Source organism: Phyllostomus hastatus, unplaced genomic scaffold (assembly GCF_019186645.2).
Source record: "Phyllostomus hastatus isolate PE091 unplaced genomic scaffold, TTU_PhHast_1.1 phas_scaffold_46, whole genome shotgun sequence".
NCBI lineage: Eukaryota > Metazoa > Chordata > Mammalia > Chiroptera > Phyllostomidae > Phyllostomus > Phyllostomus hastatus.
The window spans coordinates 4,724,738-4,745,374 of NW_025334032.1; the positions used below are offsets into that span (position 1 = coordinate 4,724,738).

Consider the following 20,637-nt stretch of genomic DNA (forward strand, 5'->3'; position numbering starts at 1 on the left):
TTGTCTTCCTGGAATGGTGTTGTGTGAGTTATTTATATATTTTGGAGATCAAACCATTGTCTGAGGTATCATTGGCAAATATGTTTTCCCATACAGTTGGTTCTCTTTTCATTTTAATGCTGTTTCCTTTAGCCATGCAGAAGATTTTTATTTTGATGGAATCCCATTTCTTTATTCTTTCCTTTACGTCCCTTGCTCTAGGGGACATATCAGTGAAAATGTTGCTATGTGGAATATCTGAGATTTTCCTGCCTATGTTCTTCTCTAGGACTTTAATGGTGTCAGGACTTCATTAAGTCTTATATACACCTTGAATTTATTTTTGAGTATGGTGTAAGTTGGTGATCGAGTTTCATTTTTTTGCATGTAGCTGTCCAGTTCTCCCAACACCATTTGTTGAAGAGGCTAGATTTATTCCATTTTATGTTGCTGCCCTCTTTGTCAAATATTAATTGACCATAGACACTTGGGTTTATTTCTGGGCTCTCTGTTCTGTTCCATTGGTCCATATGTCTGTTCTTATAACAGTATTGGGCAGTTTTGATTATAATGACCTTGTAATACAGTTTGGTATCAGGTATTGTGATCCCTCCTGCTTTGTTCTTCTTTCTCAAAATTGCTGCAGCTATTTGGGGTTGTTTATGGTTCCATAAAAATCTTTGACATGTTTATTCTATATCTGTGAAATATGCCATTGGTACTTGAAAAGTTTTGCACTGAATCTATAAATTGCATTGGGTAATACAGACCTTTTGATGATAATTCTTCCACTCTGTGAACAAAGTACATGCTTCCATTTGTTTGTGTCTTCCTTAGTTTGTTTCTTCAGTGTTGTTTAGTTCTCCAAGCACAGGTCTTATATTTTACCTCCTTGGTTAGGTTTATTCCTAGGTACTTTATTTTTCTTTTTGCTATAACAAATGAAATTTTTTCTTGATTTCTGTTTCTCATATGTCATTGTTAGTATACAAGAATGCCTTTGACTTCTAGATATTGACATTGTATCCTGCTGTTCTGACAAATTCATTTATTAGGTTGACCAGATTTTTGGTGGAGCCTATAGGATTTTCTACATGCACTATCATGTCTGCAACCACTGACAGTTTTGTTTCCTCTTCTCCAATTGGAATGTCTTTCATTTCCTTTCCTTGTCTGATTGCTGTGGCTAAAACTTCCAATACTGTGTTGAACAGAAGTGGTAAAAGTGGATAACCTTGTCTTGTTCCGGATCTTAGTGGGAAAGCTGAAAGTCTTTGCCCATTAAGTATGATGTTGGCTGTAGGTCTCTCATATATGGCCTTTATTCTGTTGAGGAACACTCCCTCTATTCCCAACTTTGCTGAATATTTTGATCATAAATGGGTGCTGTAACTCATCAAATGTTTTTTTCCCACATGTATTGATATGATCATGTGATTTTTGTATTTGCTTTTGTTTATGTGATGTATTATGTTCATTGATTTGTGAATATTGCACCATTCTTGCATCCCTGGGATTAATCCCACTTGATCATGGTTTATGATCTTTTCAGTATGTTGCTGGATGCAGTTTGCTAATATTTTGTTGGAGGATTTAGCATCTATGTTCATCAGCGATACTGGCCTGAAGTTTTCTGTCTTTTTTTGTGTCTTTATCTGGTTTTGAGATTAGGATGGTGCTGCCTTCATAAAAAGAGTTTGGGAGAATTCCGTCTTCTTGAATTTTTTGGAATAATCTGTGAAGAATGGGGGTTAGCTATTCTTTAAATGCTTTGGAAAATTCTCCTGTGAAACTGGTGCAGGGCTTTTGGTTGTCGGAGGTTTTTTGATTACTGCTTCAATTTTGTCAGCTATTATCAGTCTGTTCGAACTTTCTGCTTTTTCTTCATTGAGTTTTGGAAGATTATATTTTTCTAGAAATCTGTCCATTTCACATAGGTTTTCAAATTTTGTGGCATATAGTTCTTCATAGTAATTTCTTACAATCCTTTGTATTTCTGTGGTACCTGTTGTAGTCTCTCCTCTTTCATTTCTGATTGTGTTTATTTGGGTCCTCTCTCTTTTTTTCTTGATAAGCCTGCTTAAAGGCTTGTCGATTTTGTTTATCTTTTCAAAGAACCAGCTCCTGGGTTTACTGGTCCTTAGAATTGTGCTTTTAGTCTCTGTGTCATTTAATTCTGCTGTGGTCTTGGTTATTTCCTTCCTTCTACTTGCTCTGGGCTGTCTTTGTTGTTGTTCCTCAAGTTCTTGTAGGTGTAGGGTTAGGCTGTTTATTTGAAATGTTTCTATCTTTTTTAGGTAGGCCTGTATCACTAGGAACTTCCCTCTCAGGACTGCCTTCACTGTGTCCCTTCAGGTTTGGTTGGACTGTTCTGAGTTCATGTTCATTTGTTTATAAAAACTTTTTGATTTCTTCCTTCATCTCATTCTTGACCCATTCATTGGTTAATAGCATGCTATTCCATCTCCATGACTTTGAGCATTTTGGGTTTTTTCCTTGAGGATAGTTTCTAGTTTCAGATCCTTGTGGTCAGAGAAAATGTTTGATATGATTTTAATTTTCTTGAATTTGTTGAGGCTTGTTTTGTGTCCTATCATGTAGTCTATCTTTAAAAATATCCCATGTGCATTTGAAAAGACTGTGTATTTTGCTTCTTTGGGAAGAAAGGCTCTCTATATGTATCAGTTAAGCTGATTTGATCTAGGGCATTGTTCAATGTCACAATATCTTTGTTGATATTTTGTTTGGAAGATCTATCCATTTTTGACAGTGGGGTGTTAAACACTTCTACTATAATTGTGTTGCTGTCAATATATTTCTTGAAGTCCCCGAAGATTTTCTTTATGTATTTGGGTGTTCCTATGTTGGGTGCATATATATTTAAAATATTTATGTCTTCTTGGTGGATTCTTCCCTTGAGTATTATGAAGTGACCTTCTGGGTCTATTTTTATGGCCCGTTTTTTGAAGTTTGTTTTGCTTGGTATGAGTATTGCTACCATGGCTTTTTTCCCCTGTCCATTTGCTTGGAATATATTATCCAACATTTCACTTCCATTCTGTGTATGGAATGGTGACCCACACATCATGCTGCCTATAAGAGACCCACCTTTTATTCTGAGGTGGGTCTCTTATAGGCAGCATATGTGTGGGTCATGATTTCTTATCCATTCAGCTATTCTATGTCTTTTGATTAGAGCATTTAATCTATTTACGTTAAAGGTTATTATTGATAGGTACTTATGCACTGCCATTGTTTTGTACTCGTGTGCCCCTCTCTCTCACTTTTTCTTTTCCTTTTCTTAAAGCAGACCCTTTAGCATCTGTTGCAGAGGTGGTTTAGAGGAGGTATATTCTTTGAGGCTTCTTTTGTCTGGGAAACTCATCTCACCTTCCATTTTAATTGAGAGCCTTGCTGGTTGGAGTAGTCTCAGTTTCAGGCCCCTGTTTTCATTACTTGGAATATCCCTTGGCATTCTCTTCTGGCTGGGAGTGTTTCCATTGAGAAGTCAGCTGCCAGTCTTATAGGGGCTCCCTTGTATGCCACTTCCTGTTTCTCTCTTGGTGCCCTTAAGATTCTCTCTTTGTCATGGAATTTTGCCATTTCAATTTTGATATGTCTTGAAGTGGGTCTCTCTTAGTTCCTCCTGACTGGGACTCTTTGTGTTTCCTGGATTTGTGTGACTTTTTCTCTCATCAAATTAGGGAAGTTTTCCATCGTTACTTTTTCAAACAGGTATTCTATCCCTTGCTCTTCTTCTTCTCCTTCTGGTATCCCTATTACATGGATATTATTAGGTTTCATGTTGTTCTGCAGTTCTCTTAACACCTCTTTGCTCTTTCTGAGACTCTTTTCCTTTTCTTGCTCTTTTTGGGTGTTTTTTTCTACTTTGTCCTGCAGCTTGCTGATTCGATCCTGTGTTTCATCCAGCCTGCTTCTAATTCCTTCTACTGTGTTCTTCAATTCAGAAATTGTGTTCTTCATTTCTTCCTGGTTTTTGTTTATAGTTTCTATTTCCTTTTTCATACTGTTGTAGTTCTCAGTTCCTTGTAGTTGTCTGTGAGTTCCTTGAGAATCTTTATAACCATTAATTTGAATTCTGTATCTGATAGTTTGCTTACCTCCATTTCATTTAGCTCTTTCAGTCGGGAGTCTTCCCTTCCTTTTGAATGCATGTTCTTTTTTTGTCTCCCCATTTTAGATGAGTCTTTCTGTGTGTTTCTGCACTTCCTGATGTTTTGCTTTGCTAGCTCTCTTTGTAGTGTGAACTTCTATGATAGGAATTTTGTGGGGTTCAGTGGTATGGTCTCTTTGATATCCTTGTCTGAACACTCTAGGTTTGACCTTTCTTCTGTTTGTGTGAGTTCTTTTGATGTACTCGGGTTTTTACCTTTTGGTTATTTCTTTGTTGGTGGATTCTCTCCTCCAGTGGGCATATTGATGTTCACAGCTCCCACCTAATCTTATATGTGATCGGTGGCAGGGGGTAAGGCAAAATGGATTAAGACAGAGGGAAAATATTTTATAGCATTTAAAGTACCAACAGATAAAGAAGAGATAGGAGATCTTTTGGATAAGTATAGCATTAACTGTGTTATTTCACCCAACTAGCCACTTTTTATGGAAAGTGAAAGAAAGAGAAGACTCTTGTTAGAGGGGAGGAAGTCTGTGAGCTGAATCCAGAAAACAGAGAGCTTGTGCAAGGTCAGATGATGACATATAGTGAGAGTTAAGGATAGAAAGTAGGCGTAATGTGCAAAAGAACAGAGTTAACTGCAACAATAATAAAGCTCAGGAATGAAGTGAAGTCGGCTAAGATCAGGGAGGGTTGTTGTCTGGTATGTACAATTGTATGGAAGAACAATTATTTACAATAACACTGGAACAACAATAATATGACAAGAAATATATGATTTGGATAATCAGAATAAAAAGTACATGATCAAGAGTAGTGTATTACGGCCCTGGCTGGTATAGCTCAGTGGATTGAGTGTGGGCTGCGAACCAAAGCGTCGCAGGTTTGATTCCCAGTCAGGGCACATGCCTGGGTTGCAGGCCATGACCCCCAGCAACCACACATTGATGTTTCTCTCCCACATTCTCTCTCTCTCTCTCTCTCTCTCTCTCTCTCTCTCTCTCTCTCTCTCTCTCCCCCCTCTCTAAAAATAAATAAATAAAATCTTAAAAAAAAAGAGTAGTGTATTACTAGAACATGAGTGAAGTGAAAGAAGAAATATTAAAATACAATACAGAGAGAATAAGGAAAACCAGTCAAACAATGCAATTAAATAGAGAAATAAAATGAAGAAAACTAAACATAAGAGAAATAAGAAAAATACTAATAAAATAAAAGCGGTAAAATAATGAAAAAAATAATAATACACATAAAGAATAAAATGCCAGCGCTATGGGACAGCAAAGTGACATTTGTCTCAGTTTCTCAGTTTTTATGGTTAGCCTTGTGCTCTCCCTTTGGATCTGTTTCTAGATCTCTCATAACTCCATGTCCTATTGTCTCACTTGGGCATTTCCACAGTGTTGAATCCTACAGATAACTTGGTCAGGGAGTTAATATTTCAACACATTCCTACGCTCTTGGACTTGTTTAATTGGCAACTGAGAGTATACTACAAACATGAATAATGTTAATTATGCTTTTTATAATACCAGTCAAATATTAACACTGAGTATTTACCAAGCCAAGGACTGCACACATCATATTAGCTCTTTGTCTGTCACTGTGACTTATTTTTGGCAATGCGGACACAGGTTGAAGAGGAGAGAAATTCTGCTTATGCTAGTTAGTAAATGGTGGAGTCTGGTTCTAAAGCCGTAATCTGTCTGACTTAAAACCACTGCTGTGAACCATTACAGACCAGATCCTAGAAGACAGCCCCTCCTCTAATCCCACAGCAGTGGCGGGACACATGGGCAGAGCAAGACAAAGAAGACAGAGCAAATATCCCAGGAGAATGGCTAATGCAAACACTGTATGAGCACTGTGTATGAATTAACTCATTTAGTCTTTATGACACAAAATTCAGTAGGTGTAACTTTGAAAAATATGTATGAACTAAATAAGATTAAGGATTGCTATTGGTATGGTAGGATAAATTCAGGTATTAAAATATGAGATTTCCAGTTTTATATTCTTCCCAGTTTCATCACTTACATGAAATAGCATGTTAACAACAAGAACACAAAAATTAAGGACATAAACTTAGCATGAATAACAGTTCTGTAAACTAATCAGCTAAGAGGGCTGCCCTTTATTCTGTCCTGATTTCATTTATTCCAAGTGTTGTTTAAGAGAAAGGGATAAAGACAGAACAAAAATATTTCTGTGACAATTCTGTGAAAACATTTTTTGTATCATTTTCTTTATGAAGGAGTTGGCACAGGGGCTCAATTACACAGGAAACTAATAAGCATATTTCTCAGGCATTTCATTTTGAAAACCACTCCATTTGGATCTTGATTTATGCCATCTGTTTTCCTCCTCATGGGGGCTGCTCTTGCTTTATTTCAGATACAAAAAAATATTCCAGGAAAGAAGATTTTAGAAAATCAATTTTAGGATTGCATTCTAGCCATAAACCACTACCCCCTTCAGGAATTACTTTGTCACATTTCATCTAAATTGCTAACACTACAAATATATCCTACCATACTCCTTCCATATACCTGCAAAGATATGTATTTTCTAAAAGCATAAGCACTCCAATTTATAGATTTAAAATGATAAATTAACTTATGCATTAACAAAAAGCCAACAGTACAAATATGGGATTAAGCGTGCTATATTCAGAATTCAAGAGAACCTAGGAGTCTTTATTTCAGTGAAGAGCTGAGGGATTTTGGTTGTTAACTATCAAAACCAGGAAAGAAATAGTCCAAGCAGAAACTGAGACTTCAAAATATGAAAGCTACAAACTATCAGATTCAAGACCCTTTCAGAATTAAACTACAGACAAGCAGATAAGGTCCCAAAGCCTTACCAATGCCAGAAATAGCACCAAAGAGATCTTTGTGCAGATTGTTATCCAGCGTGTTTCCAGACTTCTGTGGTGTCACCAATGGATTTACAGCTGGTAAAATAAGTGATTCCTCCTTCACAGTCTGCCAAAGGGGAGAAAAAGAAGAAACAAAGATGATTAAAAAGGCATCAACTGATTTTGGAAGTGTCAAACGTTAGAACAAGACAGAACAGCCTGACAAGTTAAATGTGCCTGAGTAGGAGAAGCAGGCACAGGATATGAGAGAGAGGAAGATGGCAGGTAAATCAGAGGAAGAGTAAAGAGAAGTGAGCATAGATATTTAAAGTAGGGATAGGGTGGGCAGAGAAATCTTGGCCATAAAGTCATTTCTTTCCCCAGAAGATCTGGCACCTCTCCCTTTCCAGAGCTCTAACGTCCAACATTGCTTTAAATTATTTTGGTATGTTTCTTTTCCTTTAGAAAAAGCCTCATGTGTTCTTTCTAACCAGGACACTAGTTTTTCTCTCACATCAGAAACCCTCCTACATGAGCAACAGTGGTTTATAAGAGCAGCAGTGAAAAATCTCTGCAAATTTGGAGCTTCATAAAGAACTCCCAATCAGTGAAGAAACCATGTTAATTTTGAAGTGATATCACAAAAGAGATTTAACTTGGTGTAAGCCAAGGAAAGAACTTTGTTCCTTTTTCTCAGGACTGAAGCAGTACAGAGAGGTTACATTATGCCCTGAATTACCTGTTCTGATTAAAAAAGGTTTAGAGAATACACATGGGAAACACAGTGTTGTACAGGGTGAGATTAGTGTGGCAATTCATTTAAGGGCAGTGAAAGTTTATGCCCTTTGGAACTGAAAAAAAAAACATTCAATAAATATGGCTCATCTCAGTGTATTACTATTTAGACATATTCGGAGGTGGAGAGTAAAAAAAATGGAATAATGCATCTTAATTTCTGGAAAAGGGACAGAAAGATCAAAAGAAACTCCCCAAATGTACGCTAGATGACAAAGTGGCAAGATTAATAGCTGAGCTGGTTCATGGATCCAAAATGAAAGGGAAAAGGAAATTGCTGAGCTGGTAACATCTACCCAAATTAATGGCAGGTGGTTCCTAATTTTAAAGTTTTGAGGATCAAATTTCTGGGAAAATTTTAAATTTCTGGGATCATCCTTTAGTCAACTTAATTTCCAAAATATTTTTAAATGACTGCATGAAGATAATATAAATTAAGGTGCTCAGTTCTTGAAGGTGGGACCTATGTCACTCACCTTGGCTCTCTGACATCCAGCTTGATTTTCTACTTTTAGAGAGAGACTTTAGCCCAAAGAGGTGGTTTTTCCAAGACTGTTGTATGTTACAACCAGAACTGGGTCTAAAGATTTGTAGACGACATAAAGAAGATCCTGATGTTTTACAAGATATTGGGGCATTAGAAAAGCATGATTTTATAATGATTTTTAACAAGAGTTGAAGGTTTACCGATTGACCTCATCTTAGCCAGAAATACAGTTTACTAGTACTGTGCAATATTATTGTTTTAGTGGCAACGCGCACACACACACGTGCGCACGTGCGCGGAGGGAGTAGGGGAGAGAGAGACAGAGAGAGACAGAGACAGAACAGGTATGTACTGTGTTAAATAGTGTCCCCCTCCCCACCGCCCAATTCATATCCATCTAGAACCTCAGAATGTGATCTTTGGAAATAGGGTCTTTGCAGATACAAAGACGTAAGGTGAGATGAGGTCACCCTGGATCCTAAATCCAATCAATTACTGGTGTCTTTATAAGAAAAGGAAGAGTACAACAGACACACAAGGGAGAGAAGGTCATGTGAAGACAAAGGACAAGATCAGAATGATGCAGCCACAAGCCAAAGAATGTGAGGATTTTAGGCAACCACCAGAAGCTAGGATAGAGGCAGGGAATAGACCCAGAGCCTCCAGAAGGAACCAACCCTGTTGACACTTTCATTTTGGAGGTACAACCTCCTGCCTATGAGAGAAGAAATTTCTGTTGTTTTGGCCACCTAGTTTGTGGTACTTTGTTAGGGCAGCCCCAGGAAACAAATACAGGCTGTATATATGTGAATACGCTTACGTACACTGCCAGCATTCACGGGGAAGGGTGATACATCTCTCACATTGATCCGCTGGACATTTTCAATCAGCAGACCAAACAGAGGCAGGTAGAGAGTGGCTATCCTTGCTTGATGGCTCTGAAACAAAGGCACACATTATAAGTTTATCCCAGGCTCTGAGAATTTAATGACAGACTGAGCCAGTATTAGCCATCTCCTGTATTCAGATACTTCCTATAAAGACTATTAGATTTTATTGCATAAACAAAGAAAAGTCTTAGTGCTGTCACCACTAATTTTCTAACTGTTAGTTTCTTTATATTACTTGAAATAAAGGACATTTGTCAAACCCTATTTCCGTGCATTAGGGACCACTCACTCTTGAAGCATATCTGTCATCAAAAGAATGTTTTATCAGCAGATTCTTGAGCATGCTGATGGCGATCAGTCGAACCTCCCTGAACTCCTGGAGGGCAGTTCCCACCTCCCTCAGTAACAGTCCTACCAAGAAGTGGTTTCTGCAGAACTCATCTGTTAATGAGTAGTCAAGCTGGAGATCTGAAATGAGGATAAAAACTACTTTAGTTAAAGAGAATATACCACTCTTTGAATAAAATAAAAACCAAACCCACCCTGGGTGTATCAACAGATGACAAGACTTGGCTTCCAACTGGAAAAGTTTGACTATCTAAAAGAGCTCTGCTTAACACATGGAGCTCTTAATGAAAACAAAATTTAAATACAAATAACTGCAGTGGATTTTAAAGCATATTACGTCCTATATAATTAAGTTAGTGAATAGTTTTAGAACCAATTTTTAGAATATAGAACATATATTACATTACAAATATAATTTTGCTATTGAAATGAAATTTAGACAGTTATCATGCTAATTGATAGTATTATAGAGAGAAGTGGTCTATGGATAACAAACATGTAATAAAAGAAAGAATAAAAATACATGGTCTAGTGAAATGTTCTTTACTAAATGAGTTCATTACCTGGTCATTAATACTTATATATGTCCATTAAAAACAATATGTTTAAAATTAACAAGTTAGCATATAACCTATTTACTTCATTATCGCTGAATAAAAAAACTTAATGTAGATTTTTAAAAAATATAATCTTAATACTTCTGCACCTCTAAAAGCAAATAAAAAAACTAATATAAACTAAAATGAACATGAACAAAACACCAACTCAAACTGGTAAATCATCATCAAACTAAATGACAAAATTAAAGCTCTTCTGGAGAAGATATACTAGTAAATGCAAAATCTACTTAGAGAAGGCAAATAAAAACGTAAAAACATCACTCTGAAGCTGAAATACACATTTTCAGTAAGCTGTAACAAGGATTTTAATTCAAATTAAAAATTTTTTAATATTCTTGGTGGCTGTGAGATTTCAAAACAATTTATTTTTTAAAATGTATTTTATTTATTATGCTATTACATTTGTCCCATTTTTTCCTCCCCTTTATTCCTCTCCGCCCTGTACTCCACCTGCCACCAGCATTCTCCCCCTTTAGTTCATGTCCATGGGTTGTACATATAAGTTCTTTGGCTTCTCCATTTCCTAGTATTATATTTCCTACACTATTTCCTAGTATCTCCATTTCCTATACTATTTTTAACCTCCCACTGTCTATTTTGTACCTACCATTTATGCTTCTTAACCCTGTACCTTTTCCCCCATTCTTCCCCCTCCCCCACCCAATAACCCTCCATGTGATCTCCATTTCTGTGATTCTGTTCCTGTTCTAGTTGTTTGCTTAGTTGTTTTTCGGGGTTTTGTTTTTTTTTTTTTTTTTTTTAGGTTCAGTTGTTGACACTTGTGAGTTTGTTGTCATTTTGCTGCTCATATATTTTATCATCTTCTTTTTCTTAGATAAGTCCCTTTAACATTTCATTTAATAAGGGCTTGGTGATGATGAACTTCTTGAACTTGACCTTATCTGGGAAGCACTTTAGCTGCCCTTCCATTCTAAATGACAGCTTTACTGGATAGAGTCATCTTGGATGTAGGCCCTTGCCTTTCATGATTTTGACTACTTCTCTCCACCCCCTTCTTGCCTACAAGATTTCTTTTCAGAAATCAGTGGATAGTCTTATGGGAACTCCTTTGTAGGTAATCGTCTCCTTTTCTCTTGCTGCTTTTCAGATTCTCTCATATTCAATCTTGGGTAACTTAATTATGTTCCTTGGTGTGTGCTTCCTTGGGTCCAAAGTGGGTCCAACTTCTTTGGGACTCTGAGCTTCCTGGACTTCCTGGAAGTCTATTTTGCTTGCAATGCCTGATTGGGGAAATACTCCCTTATTTTTTCAAATAAGTTTTCAATCTCTTGTTCTTCCTGTTCTCCTTCTGACACTCCTGTGATTTGGATCTTGGAACATTTCAAGTTGTCCCAGAGGTTCCTAAGCCTTTCATCATTGTTTTGAATTCTCGTTTCTTTATTCTGTTCTGGTTGAATGTTTATTTCTTCCTTCTATTCCAAATCATTGTTTTGAGTCCCAGCTTCCTTCCCTTCACTGTTGTTTCCCTGTATGTTTTTCTTCATATCCTTCACTTTTCCCTCTATTTTGCGACCATACTGTCTTTGTCTTAGCACAACTGTTATGGAGTAAGGGTTGGAGCCTTAGGTATTCACCAAGGCAGGGCAAACCACATCCCTGGTTGTGGCACTGTATGTGTGGGAGGGGTCCACAAGGGAACAATGCCACTTGCTGGGTTCTCAGCTGGCTTTTAGTCACTTTCCCCACTACCCACAAGCAAATTGGGCCATTCTGGTCCTGATTCTGGGCGGGTGGGTGAGTTTGTGTATGTACATTTTAGGACCCTGTGGTTCTCTCCTGTGAGGCTGGGTGTTTCTCCCATCGCCACAACCCCCACAGGTTTTTACAGCCAGAGGTTTTGAGGTTCTTTTCCTGCACTGGAACCCTGGGCTGCATGGTGTGTCTCACTCCCCAATTGTTCCTCCTGGTTTATCCACAGGAAAATGTGGGATTACCAGATCCACCAGCCACCACCTTGCTGTGCGTCCTCTCTGTCTGGCTGCCTGTCTCCACTGCTCCTACAAGTCTGAATGAATGTTCCTTTAACTCCTTGGTTGTTGGATTTCTATACAGTTTGAATTTCTGGTAGTTCTGGTTATTTTTTTGTTTCTAAATTTGTTGTTGTCCTTGTTTTGGTTGAGCAAGGAGGCAAAGTATATCTACCTATGTCTCCATCTTGGCCAGAAGTTCAAGGATTTTAATTCTTATACTGAATGCATTATTAGAGGAAAATGTATATGCCCCTCATTTGAGTTTAATCTCCTATTATTACTCCTAAACTTATCGAAAACACTGACTCAAATCTCATGATACTGTTACCGTATTTAGCAAATTATTGATGGGAAAGGAGGAACAAAGGTACTTGGACATTGAGGTTAATAAAATGGGAAACATAAACCTGCTTGCTTATCGACAAAGCTACAGCTTTACACCCAAGGGGATTATACCATTACTCTCCCAAGGAGATTAACACTCCTCCCTTTCCTTGTCTGGAAGTGGATTGTTAAGGGGTCCAGGGGGAGGTGCTTGACTATAGAAGCCTGTCAGTCTAACTGGGGGGCATGGACCTAACCCTGGGGTCCAGCGTGGGGGACGTGCTAAACCCTGGGAAATTGGTCATTTGGTAAAAAGCACCAGGTCAGTCCCAAGCCCAAACTAATATAATTCCAGGGAGACAAAGAAACACCCGCTCTCGCTCTCTCTCTGTCTCACTCTCTGTCTCTCTCTCTCTCTGTTACTTGTGACTCACACTCACCCCATGTACTTGCATGTCCTTTCTCCATAGCCATGTGGCCTTGGCAGCTACATGGCCTATGGCCATGCAGGCTACACACACAGGCTCCAGGAGAGAGCCTGAATACCACAGCCAAGCAATAGACTGCAGCTAGAAACACATGGTAAGCTAGCCAGATGTTGGAGTGGACTGCACACTGATATGGAACAGAAATTCTGGCACTGACTTTCATCGTGGCCCTGCTGAAGACAAGACTGGAACTTTTCATGGCAAGATGGATAGAGATGGAACACTGGAAGCAGGAGGGAAACCCAGTTAATTTTTCATCATTGGTAAAGTTTACCACAGAGCCACATTCTCCTATGTAGTCTTAGGAAATTCTTTTCCATGTGATACCACAAGAACTCATTTTCCATTGATAACAAAACCCTTTAGCAGCAGCAAGAGAAAGATTATTTCCAGAATAATAGTGTCCACTCTTTACATTAAGCCCAGTTTACCCAAACAACAGCTCATAGCTTGAATTCAGATAAACCACTTAGAAGAAAACTGTTGATAGGTTTAACCATGCGTGTGTGCATGTGCAAATGCAGGGCAAAGGAGGGACAGTGAAATGGAGAGAGGAAAAAAATGATTAAAATATTTAAATTATCACTAAGTGACAGACACCCATCTGCCTGGGGCAGTCCCTCTTGTCACCAAATACCTAGCATTCTACTAAGAGTTTGTGTCAGTCTCCTGGACACCTGAAGGATTTCTACTTTGCTCAATAAGCAATTGGGCCTTGCTGGGTCAGAGCGGAAGATGGGCATTAGCACACGTTCACTGCTCAACAAGTAGGTATAAAGAGCTATCCTCAGTACCCTGACAGGTGAAAGGAAAAGACAGTCACAGTTACCAAGTACAAGGGACCTGGTAAGACTGTGAGGTGAGGGTGTGACAAGGTTTTAAGTGCAGGGTGGAGAGCAATTAATTTCAGTTGGGGTACTGGGAGAGGGTGAGGAGGAGACCTGGCAGGGTCCACATAGGAGGTGCTGAGGGTTTGGCTGGGGAGGAAGATGAGAACAACCCAGGAGAGTTTGAGGTTGAGGTGTGTCAGGGGTACGCATGTCATGTTTGAGGAGCTGGGAGTAGCAGGTGTTTCTGAAATGTGCGGGATAGGGGGTAGTGAGACCAGATAGCTGGGCCAGGGTTGGACCAGGGAATGCTGAATAAATGACTATTACCTTGGCCCAGAATGTTCCCCCCCCATGAGTGTTCATGGCTCAATACCTCGCTTTCTTCAGATTACCAATTTCTGGTCACCCTATCTCAAACATCACCTCATTTCATATCTCCTTTCCTTGCTTTGTTTTTCTGTCCTTAGCAATTATCACTCTCTAACATTCTAAAGATTTCCCTTAGGTAAAACAGCCAAGGATTATCATCCTCGTGTGGATGAAAAGGGGTTCTATGGAAAGTAACCTCACAGGTGATCTGATCATAAATTCCTAATTGGGCAGGTCATGGTGGGTAATGATGCCCTATGCCTATAAATTTTTTTGAAGATTTTATTTACTTATTTATTTTTAGAGAGGAAGGCAGAAAGAGGGAGAGAAACATTAATGTGTGGTTGCCTCTCACATGTCCCCTACTGGGCACCTGGCCACAACCCAGGCATGTGCCCTGACTGGGAATTGAACCGGGAACCCTTTGCATCGCAGTACAGAACTCAATCCATCGAGCCACACCAGCCAGAGCCTTATAACTTTCTTTAGTAAAAGATTTTTCTTTGCCTTAAGCAACATCTATCCATTGTTTTTGTGTATCTAGGTTACATTCCTTCAAAGGTTACACTCCTTCTAAATAAGGGTAAATATCCTTAAGAAAGCATATATTCTTGTTAATTATCCTGTAATCTCATCTCTACCTTGCTTTCTTCCACCTTCATGTAATCATAAACGAAGATGCTGACTGCCATTCTAAGAAGTATTTGAGATCTTGCTTTCCTCACAATTGTTATCAGTTTGGCTCAAATAAAATTTTACAAAAATTCTTAACAGGATTGGACATTTTTTATGTGGACACTTGTCCACGACTGTATCCTGTGGCTAAACACAGTTGGTACTGGGTAAATATTTGTTGAATGCATGAATACCCATTCCAGGACACAGTCCCTCTTCTATTCCTTAAAAATCAGTCTGAGTCATATTTTTATGTCTCTGAATGAAGGCCTTTGTATATTTCTCTCTGAACTTCAGAATCAGTTGATTTAGGTGTTATTAATAGTTTGGTGGCATCCTTTCACTTTTTCTCTCCTTTAGCTAAAACAATTCTGAGCACATACAAGGCACTAAAACTAGTAAAGACCACTCAACAGACCTAGCATCCTACCTTGACTGACTCAGTAAAGATAAAGAAATCACTATGAGCTGAATTAAAGAGGATAAAGGAAAGTTAAAAAAGACTCAACATGCAAACATAAAAAGCATGTGAAAAGCCGTGTTGCTAGTGATTTAGGTTACTGCCACCACTATAGACAAGGGCTATGAAAATGGTGGAATAATACATTTTTAGAGTAAGGCAGGAATTTTGTTTGTTTTACTTCTAAAGAAATATCCTAGAGAACCCATGAGCAAAAAGCAAGATGCCTCCCTGAGATGTTAATGCAATCTCTTAGCTACAGAAAGAACACATTCGCTGGTTTATCATGAGTTTAAAAACTGACCAAAGTATATGGGAAATGCCTAGATAAATAGCATACAAAAGCATTTCAGCAATCACTTGCATTCTTTTTCTTTTAAAGGAGGAAAATGCAAGAAAGCAAGCATCATACCCCACACCTACCTATAGGAGTTTCATTTGACTCCACAGTTGGTGAAAGAAAAGCTAATTCATGAGAAAAAAGAAAAAGTGAAACAAATAAAAATAAACCACAGGAAGTAAAATGGATTTCTATTGTTTAAGCAAAGGAATGTTTCAATGAAGAAGAGTCACACTAACATGAAATGTAGTCTGGTAAGTTTGCTGAAAAGTAAGTTCCCATAGAGCATTTAATCAATATTTTTAACATGGAAATTTAACTAGAAAAAAATTAACCCATCTATGAAAAAAACAAACAAAAAAATCTCATGTCATGTTGGAATCAATTCTCTCATCTTATTAAAAGTAAATGACTCTCTTTGTGAAGAGACTAAGTATATATATATATAAAGTTAAGATTACCTTGATATCTTTGAATCCTGCCTTTTCCAAATGGCATTGGTAAATTCAATGGAATATAATGTTCATGATTGCACACCACACGGAGAAATTCAAACTTGTATTCAAAGAGGGTCTGCAGGAAAAAAATGTTTAGTCTTAAGTTAAATACCACACTGGATATTTTATACAGCATCCTAAAAGTGTGTAAGAAATAAGAGACCCAGCCTTTAGCTTCTTGACCTTCTTAGAACTACATGCTCTGGGGAGAGCTACCAGCAGATTGTCCTTGGGCTCAACTAGCAAGATCAGCCCTTTCCTGGGTCTCCAGCCTCCTGCCTGGCCCACCTCTTTTGGACTTGCCAACCTCTAAAAATTTGGTCCTCAGAGGACTACCTGGAATGGTGCGCAGCTGGCACCTTTTGGTAACCTTCAATAGGCCAATTTTCTTTATTTCTTAAAAACATACATGGCATTACCCAGAAGTACTTTCAACTGAGGTTTTAAAAATGGCTGCGGCAGGAGAGCAGACCACGTGCACAGGGCTGCCTGAACGGGAAACTGAGATTCACAATGGACTGTGGACTATTGCAGTTGCCAAGGTGGGAAAAACTCCCAGTCTCACATGAGAGTTAATTGGAAAGGGGGGCTAGAGACGAGTGTGTGAGCTGCACTGTTCCCTCTCTGGCCCCTCCCCCACAGGCAGCACTGTAGTGCAACAAGAAGAGTTGCCCTGCCCTGGGGAATACCTAAGGCCCTGCCCCCTAGCAACGTAATTAATGTGCCAAGATAAAGAAATATGGCCCAAATGAAAGAACAGAGTAAAGCTTCAGAAAGAGCTAAACGATGAGATAGCCAACCTATCTGATGGAGAATTTAAAGCCCTGGTAATCAAAATGATCACAGAACTGATTGAGCTTGGTTGAAAAATGAAAGAGCAAATGAAAGATACCCAAAATAAAATAAAGCAAAATATTCAGGGAACCAACAGTGACAGGAAGGAAACCAGGACTCAAAACAATAATTTGGGACAAAATGAAGAAATAAACATCCAACCAGAACAGAATGAAGAAACAAGAATCCAAAAAAATGAAGAGAGGCTGAGGAATCTCTGAGACAACCCGAAACGTTCCAATATCCAAATTATAGGGGTGCCAGAAGGAGAACAGCAGCAAGAAATTGAAAACTTATTTGAAAAAATAATGAAAGAAAACTAACTTCCCAATCTGGCAAAGGAAATAGGCTTACAGGAAGTCCAAGAAGCTCAGAGACTCCCAAAGAAGGAAGACCCAAGGAAGCACACACCAAGGCACATCATAATTACATCAGCCAAGATTAAAGAGAAGGAGAGAATCTTAAAAGCAGCAAGAGAGAAGGAGTCAGTTACCTACAAAGGAGTGCCCGTTAGACTATTAGCTGATTCCTCAAAAGAAACCTTGCAGTCAAGAAGGGGCTGGAAAGAAGTATTTGAAGTCATGAAAGGCAAAGACCTACATCCAAGATGACTCTATCCAGCAAAGCTATTATTTAGAATGGAAGGGCAGCTAAAGTGCTTTCCAGATAAGGTCAAATTCAAGGAGTTCATCATCAGCAAGCCCTTATTAAATGAAATGTTAAAGGGACTTAGCTAAGAAAAAGACGATGATAAAATATATGAACAGCAAAATGACAACAAAGTCACAACTATCAACAAATGAACCTAAAAGAAAAGACAAACAACGAAACAAAAACTAAGCAAAATACTAGGGCAGGAACAGAATCAGAGAAATGGATATCACATGGAGAGATTTCACTGGGGAGGGGGAAGGGAGGAATAGGGGGGAAAAGGTAGAGGGAAGAAGAAGCATAATTGGTAGGCATAAAATAGTTGGGGAGAGGTAAAAAATGGTATGGGAAACAGAGAACTCAAAGGACTTATTTGTATAATCCATGGACATGAACTAAGGGGGGAATGCTGCAGCGCAGGGGACGGGGGGCAGACAAAGGGGGAGAAATTGAGAAGAAAAAAAAGAAATGCATGTTCTGTGGTATTTTAGATTTTAAAATGGCTGCAGGGATTTGTTTGAAAATTGAGAACACATTTCATTAAACAATATTCTCCACTAACTTTCAGAGCTTTTATTATTTATGCTCCTCTTACTGCAATAAAGGACTTCAGGCAGTTTATAATTATGGACACAGACTGAATACAATAGAAAAATGAGTAAGAGGAAGGGCACAGTTACTTCTATTACCTTGCTAAATAAACTATGACTCCCAACACATATACTTTTAGTTTTGCAGTTGAGAAGTCATTTCAGGTGTTTATAAGAAAATCAAGTAAATGTTTCTTTTACATCCGGGATTCTAGCTTCCCTAACATCGCACATGTTAACACAAGTAAGTACTAGTTAGTATCTTCACGAAAGGGGAGTAAGTAGTGCCTCTGAGACTGAAAGAAAGCTCTGATGTGAACAAAGAGAACTGGGTGGGTTGCTGGTCATGTATCAGTGAGGGAAAAAAAACAGCGTGTAACATACACACTACCTTCGGATCTCCAGGAGCAAAGCAGCTGATGTAGTTGTTGATCTGCTTAAAGACGAAGCCCCGGTCCATGAAGGTGAAACATCTCTGTGGACAACCAGAACCCACAAAGGTAAGTATTTAGGCCCAAACTTTTTAGAAAGTTGGGTTCTAAACAGTCTTTATTGTTAATAAGTTTATCTTTTAGCATACAAACATGTCGTTGACACTGAGCAACTAACTATAAACTACTATATACTACTCTGCTAGAAAGGACACTTCAGTAACTTAGCCAGCACTCTCTGGCCTGGAGATCCTCACCTTGATGAAGACAGCAAGGCTATGATTTGCATTCTTAGATGCCTCTGGGTTATCTCGAAACTTCTGAGTGATGTGTGGCATCAGCATATTCACAACAGTTTCCACTGCATGATGATAGGATGCAGGGAATCTCTGGTTTCTCAATACCTAAAAAAGAATTTAGAGCCAACATTCATTACTTTTTTAAGTTGCATCTTTTTGGGGGAAAATATCTCATCTCTGAATTCATTTTAAAAACTCAACATTCTAAGCTTATTTATCTGAAATCAGAAAAGATAAATGAATTCCATCTCTCAAAGTACATTACAAGTAATCTAATACTTAAATGAGTGCTAAGGATTAGACCTGAAATTTCAAACTTCAGCATGATAAAGGTCACCCTGGAGACGTTTATAAAAGTGTAGACATGAGCCTGTAGTCACAGAGATGCTGACCAAGAGCTGCATTTTTACCGAGTATGTTTGGTGATTCTAGTGCCTGTGCCTATCAGAGATCTCTTTAGAAAACACCACCTTAGGTTTAAGCTTCAAGTATTCAAACTAAAAACATATAGATTGGTGATTGTACATTACCAGTTGAAACTCCTTAGAGCAGTTCTCTTTAAATTAATTTTATATAGTAATTTTTCCTCAATAGGAATACTTAAGAAATTATACTCAGGCCACTAAAAAATTAGCTGGGTTCCACTTACTGTATATATATCTTTTACATGTCAGGAACTGCATGAGATATGTTTATGTGCTTTTTCATTGAATTATTATAAGATATCTTATGAGTTTAACCCTCACTTCACTGAGGGTCAGAGAGCTTAAGCAAATGTGTCCTCAGCCACACCACTATCAACTAACAAAGATTCAAGTCCAGATCTACCATCAGTTCAAGGCCCCTGCTATTTCTATTTTGTGACACCTGTTGCCCCTCCCTGCCTGAAATAAATGGAACCATTTAATAAGGCCTTAAATGTGGTGGAGTCTGAATAAAATGCTCCATGCATTTATCCACTCATGCATGTGATTCTAACAGCCACAACAGGGAGGTATTTTCATTTCCATTTTACAGACAAGGAAACAAGTGTAGAGAGATCCAGTAACCAAGTACTAACTGACCTTTAATATTCCTACTTTCCTTCTCCTTTTTAGCTGTGAAACCCTCAGGTTTTACAGAAGCTCACAGCTGTCCAGCTAAAGACTACATTTCACAGCCTAATTTGTTGCTAGATAAGGGCCATATGACTGAGTTCTGGCCAATGGGTCATAAAAGGGAAGAGACACATGCCTCTTCCAGCCATTCCCATAAAACGAGTGGCTTGTTTTCTGAATTCTCTTCTTTACCATTGCCTGGAATGTGTGGTGGTAGTGAGTCAGTTTCTTAATCATGTGGATAAAGATAACACCTGGGCTGGATAATTGGCTATAAGGAGCCCAAGTCCCTGAATGCCCTTGGGGGACAAGTTCCCCCACTCTCCCAACTGCCTACTGGCTCATAAATTTCCAAAAGTAAGAGATGAACCCTTCATCTTATTTAAGGCACTATTATTTTGGCCTGCTTTGGAGCAACCAAACCAGTATTCCAATATGAAACAAATAGTATTTTGTAAAATGAGAACTGGAACCCAATTGTTTCTGACAGGAAAGCATGCTTTATGTTTATGCATTAAATACCAGAATTTATTTTAAAATTTAGAAACACTAGCTTTATAATAATCTTAATTATCAAACCAGTAACAAAAAAATCTTTGTAAATTTATATAAACTTGGGAGTTCAGTGAGGTAGGGATCAAGTGATAAGA

General features: G+C 38.4%; 1 protein-coding gene across 23 annotated transcripts in view; it reads right to left on the bottom strand.

The window, feature by feature from the left end:
- Window positions 1–20,637, bottom strand: part of DOCK9 (dedicator of cytokinesis 9) — a 337,662-nt gene that overhangs the window by 88,632 nt on the left and 228,393 nt on the right. For 14 of the 23 annotated variants that reach the window (XM_045821862.1, XM_045821859.1, XM_045821855.1 and 11 more), the window contains exons 28-33: window positions 18,849–18,995; window positions 18,552–18,635; window positions 16,050–16,161; window positions 9,433–9,611; window positions 9,078–9,191; window positions 6,978–7,098 (exon numbers count right to left, since the gene is read on the bottom strand). In XM_045821862.1, coding sequence (XP_045677818.1) covers window positions 6,978–7,098; window positions 9,078–9,191; window positions 9,433–9,611; window positions 16,050–16,161; window positions 18,552–18,635; window positions 18,849–18,995 — 757 coding nt within the window. Of the gene's footprint in view, window positions 1–6,977; window positions 7,099–9,077; window positions 9,192–9,432; window positions 9,612–15,671; window positions 15,714–16,049; window positions 16,162–18,551; window positions 18,636–18,848; window positions 18,996–20,637 lie in introns of all 23 variants that reach the window. The other 9 variants (XM_045821843.1, XM_045821839.1, XM_045821852.1 and 6 more) reach the window with 1 other exon arrangement.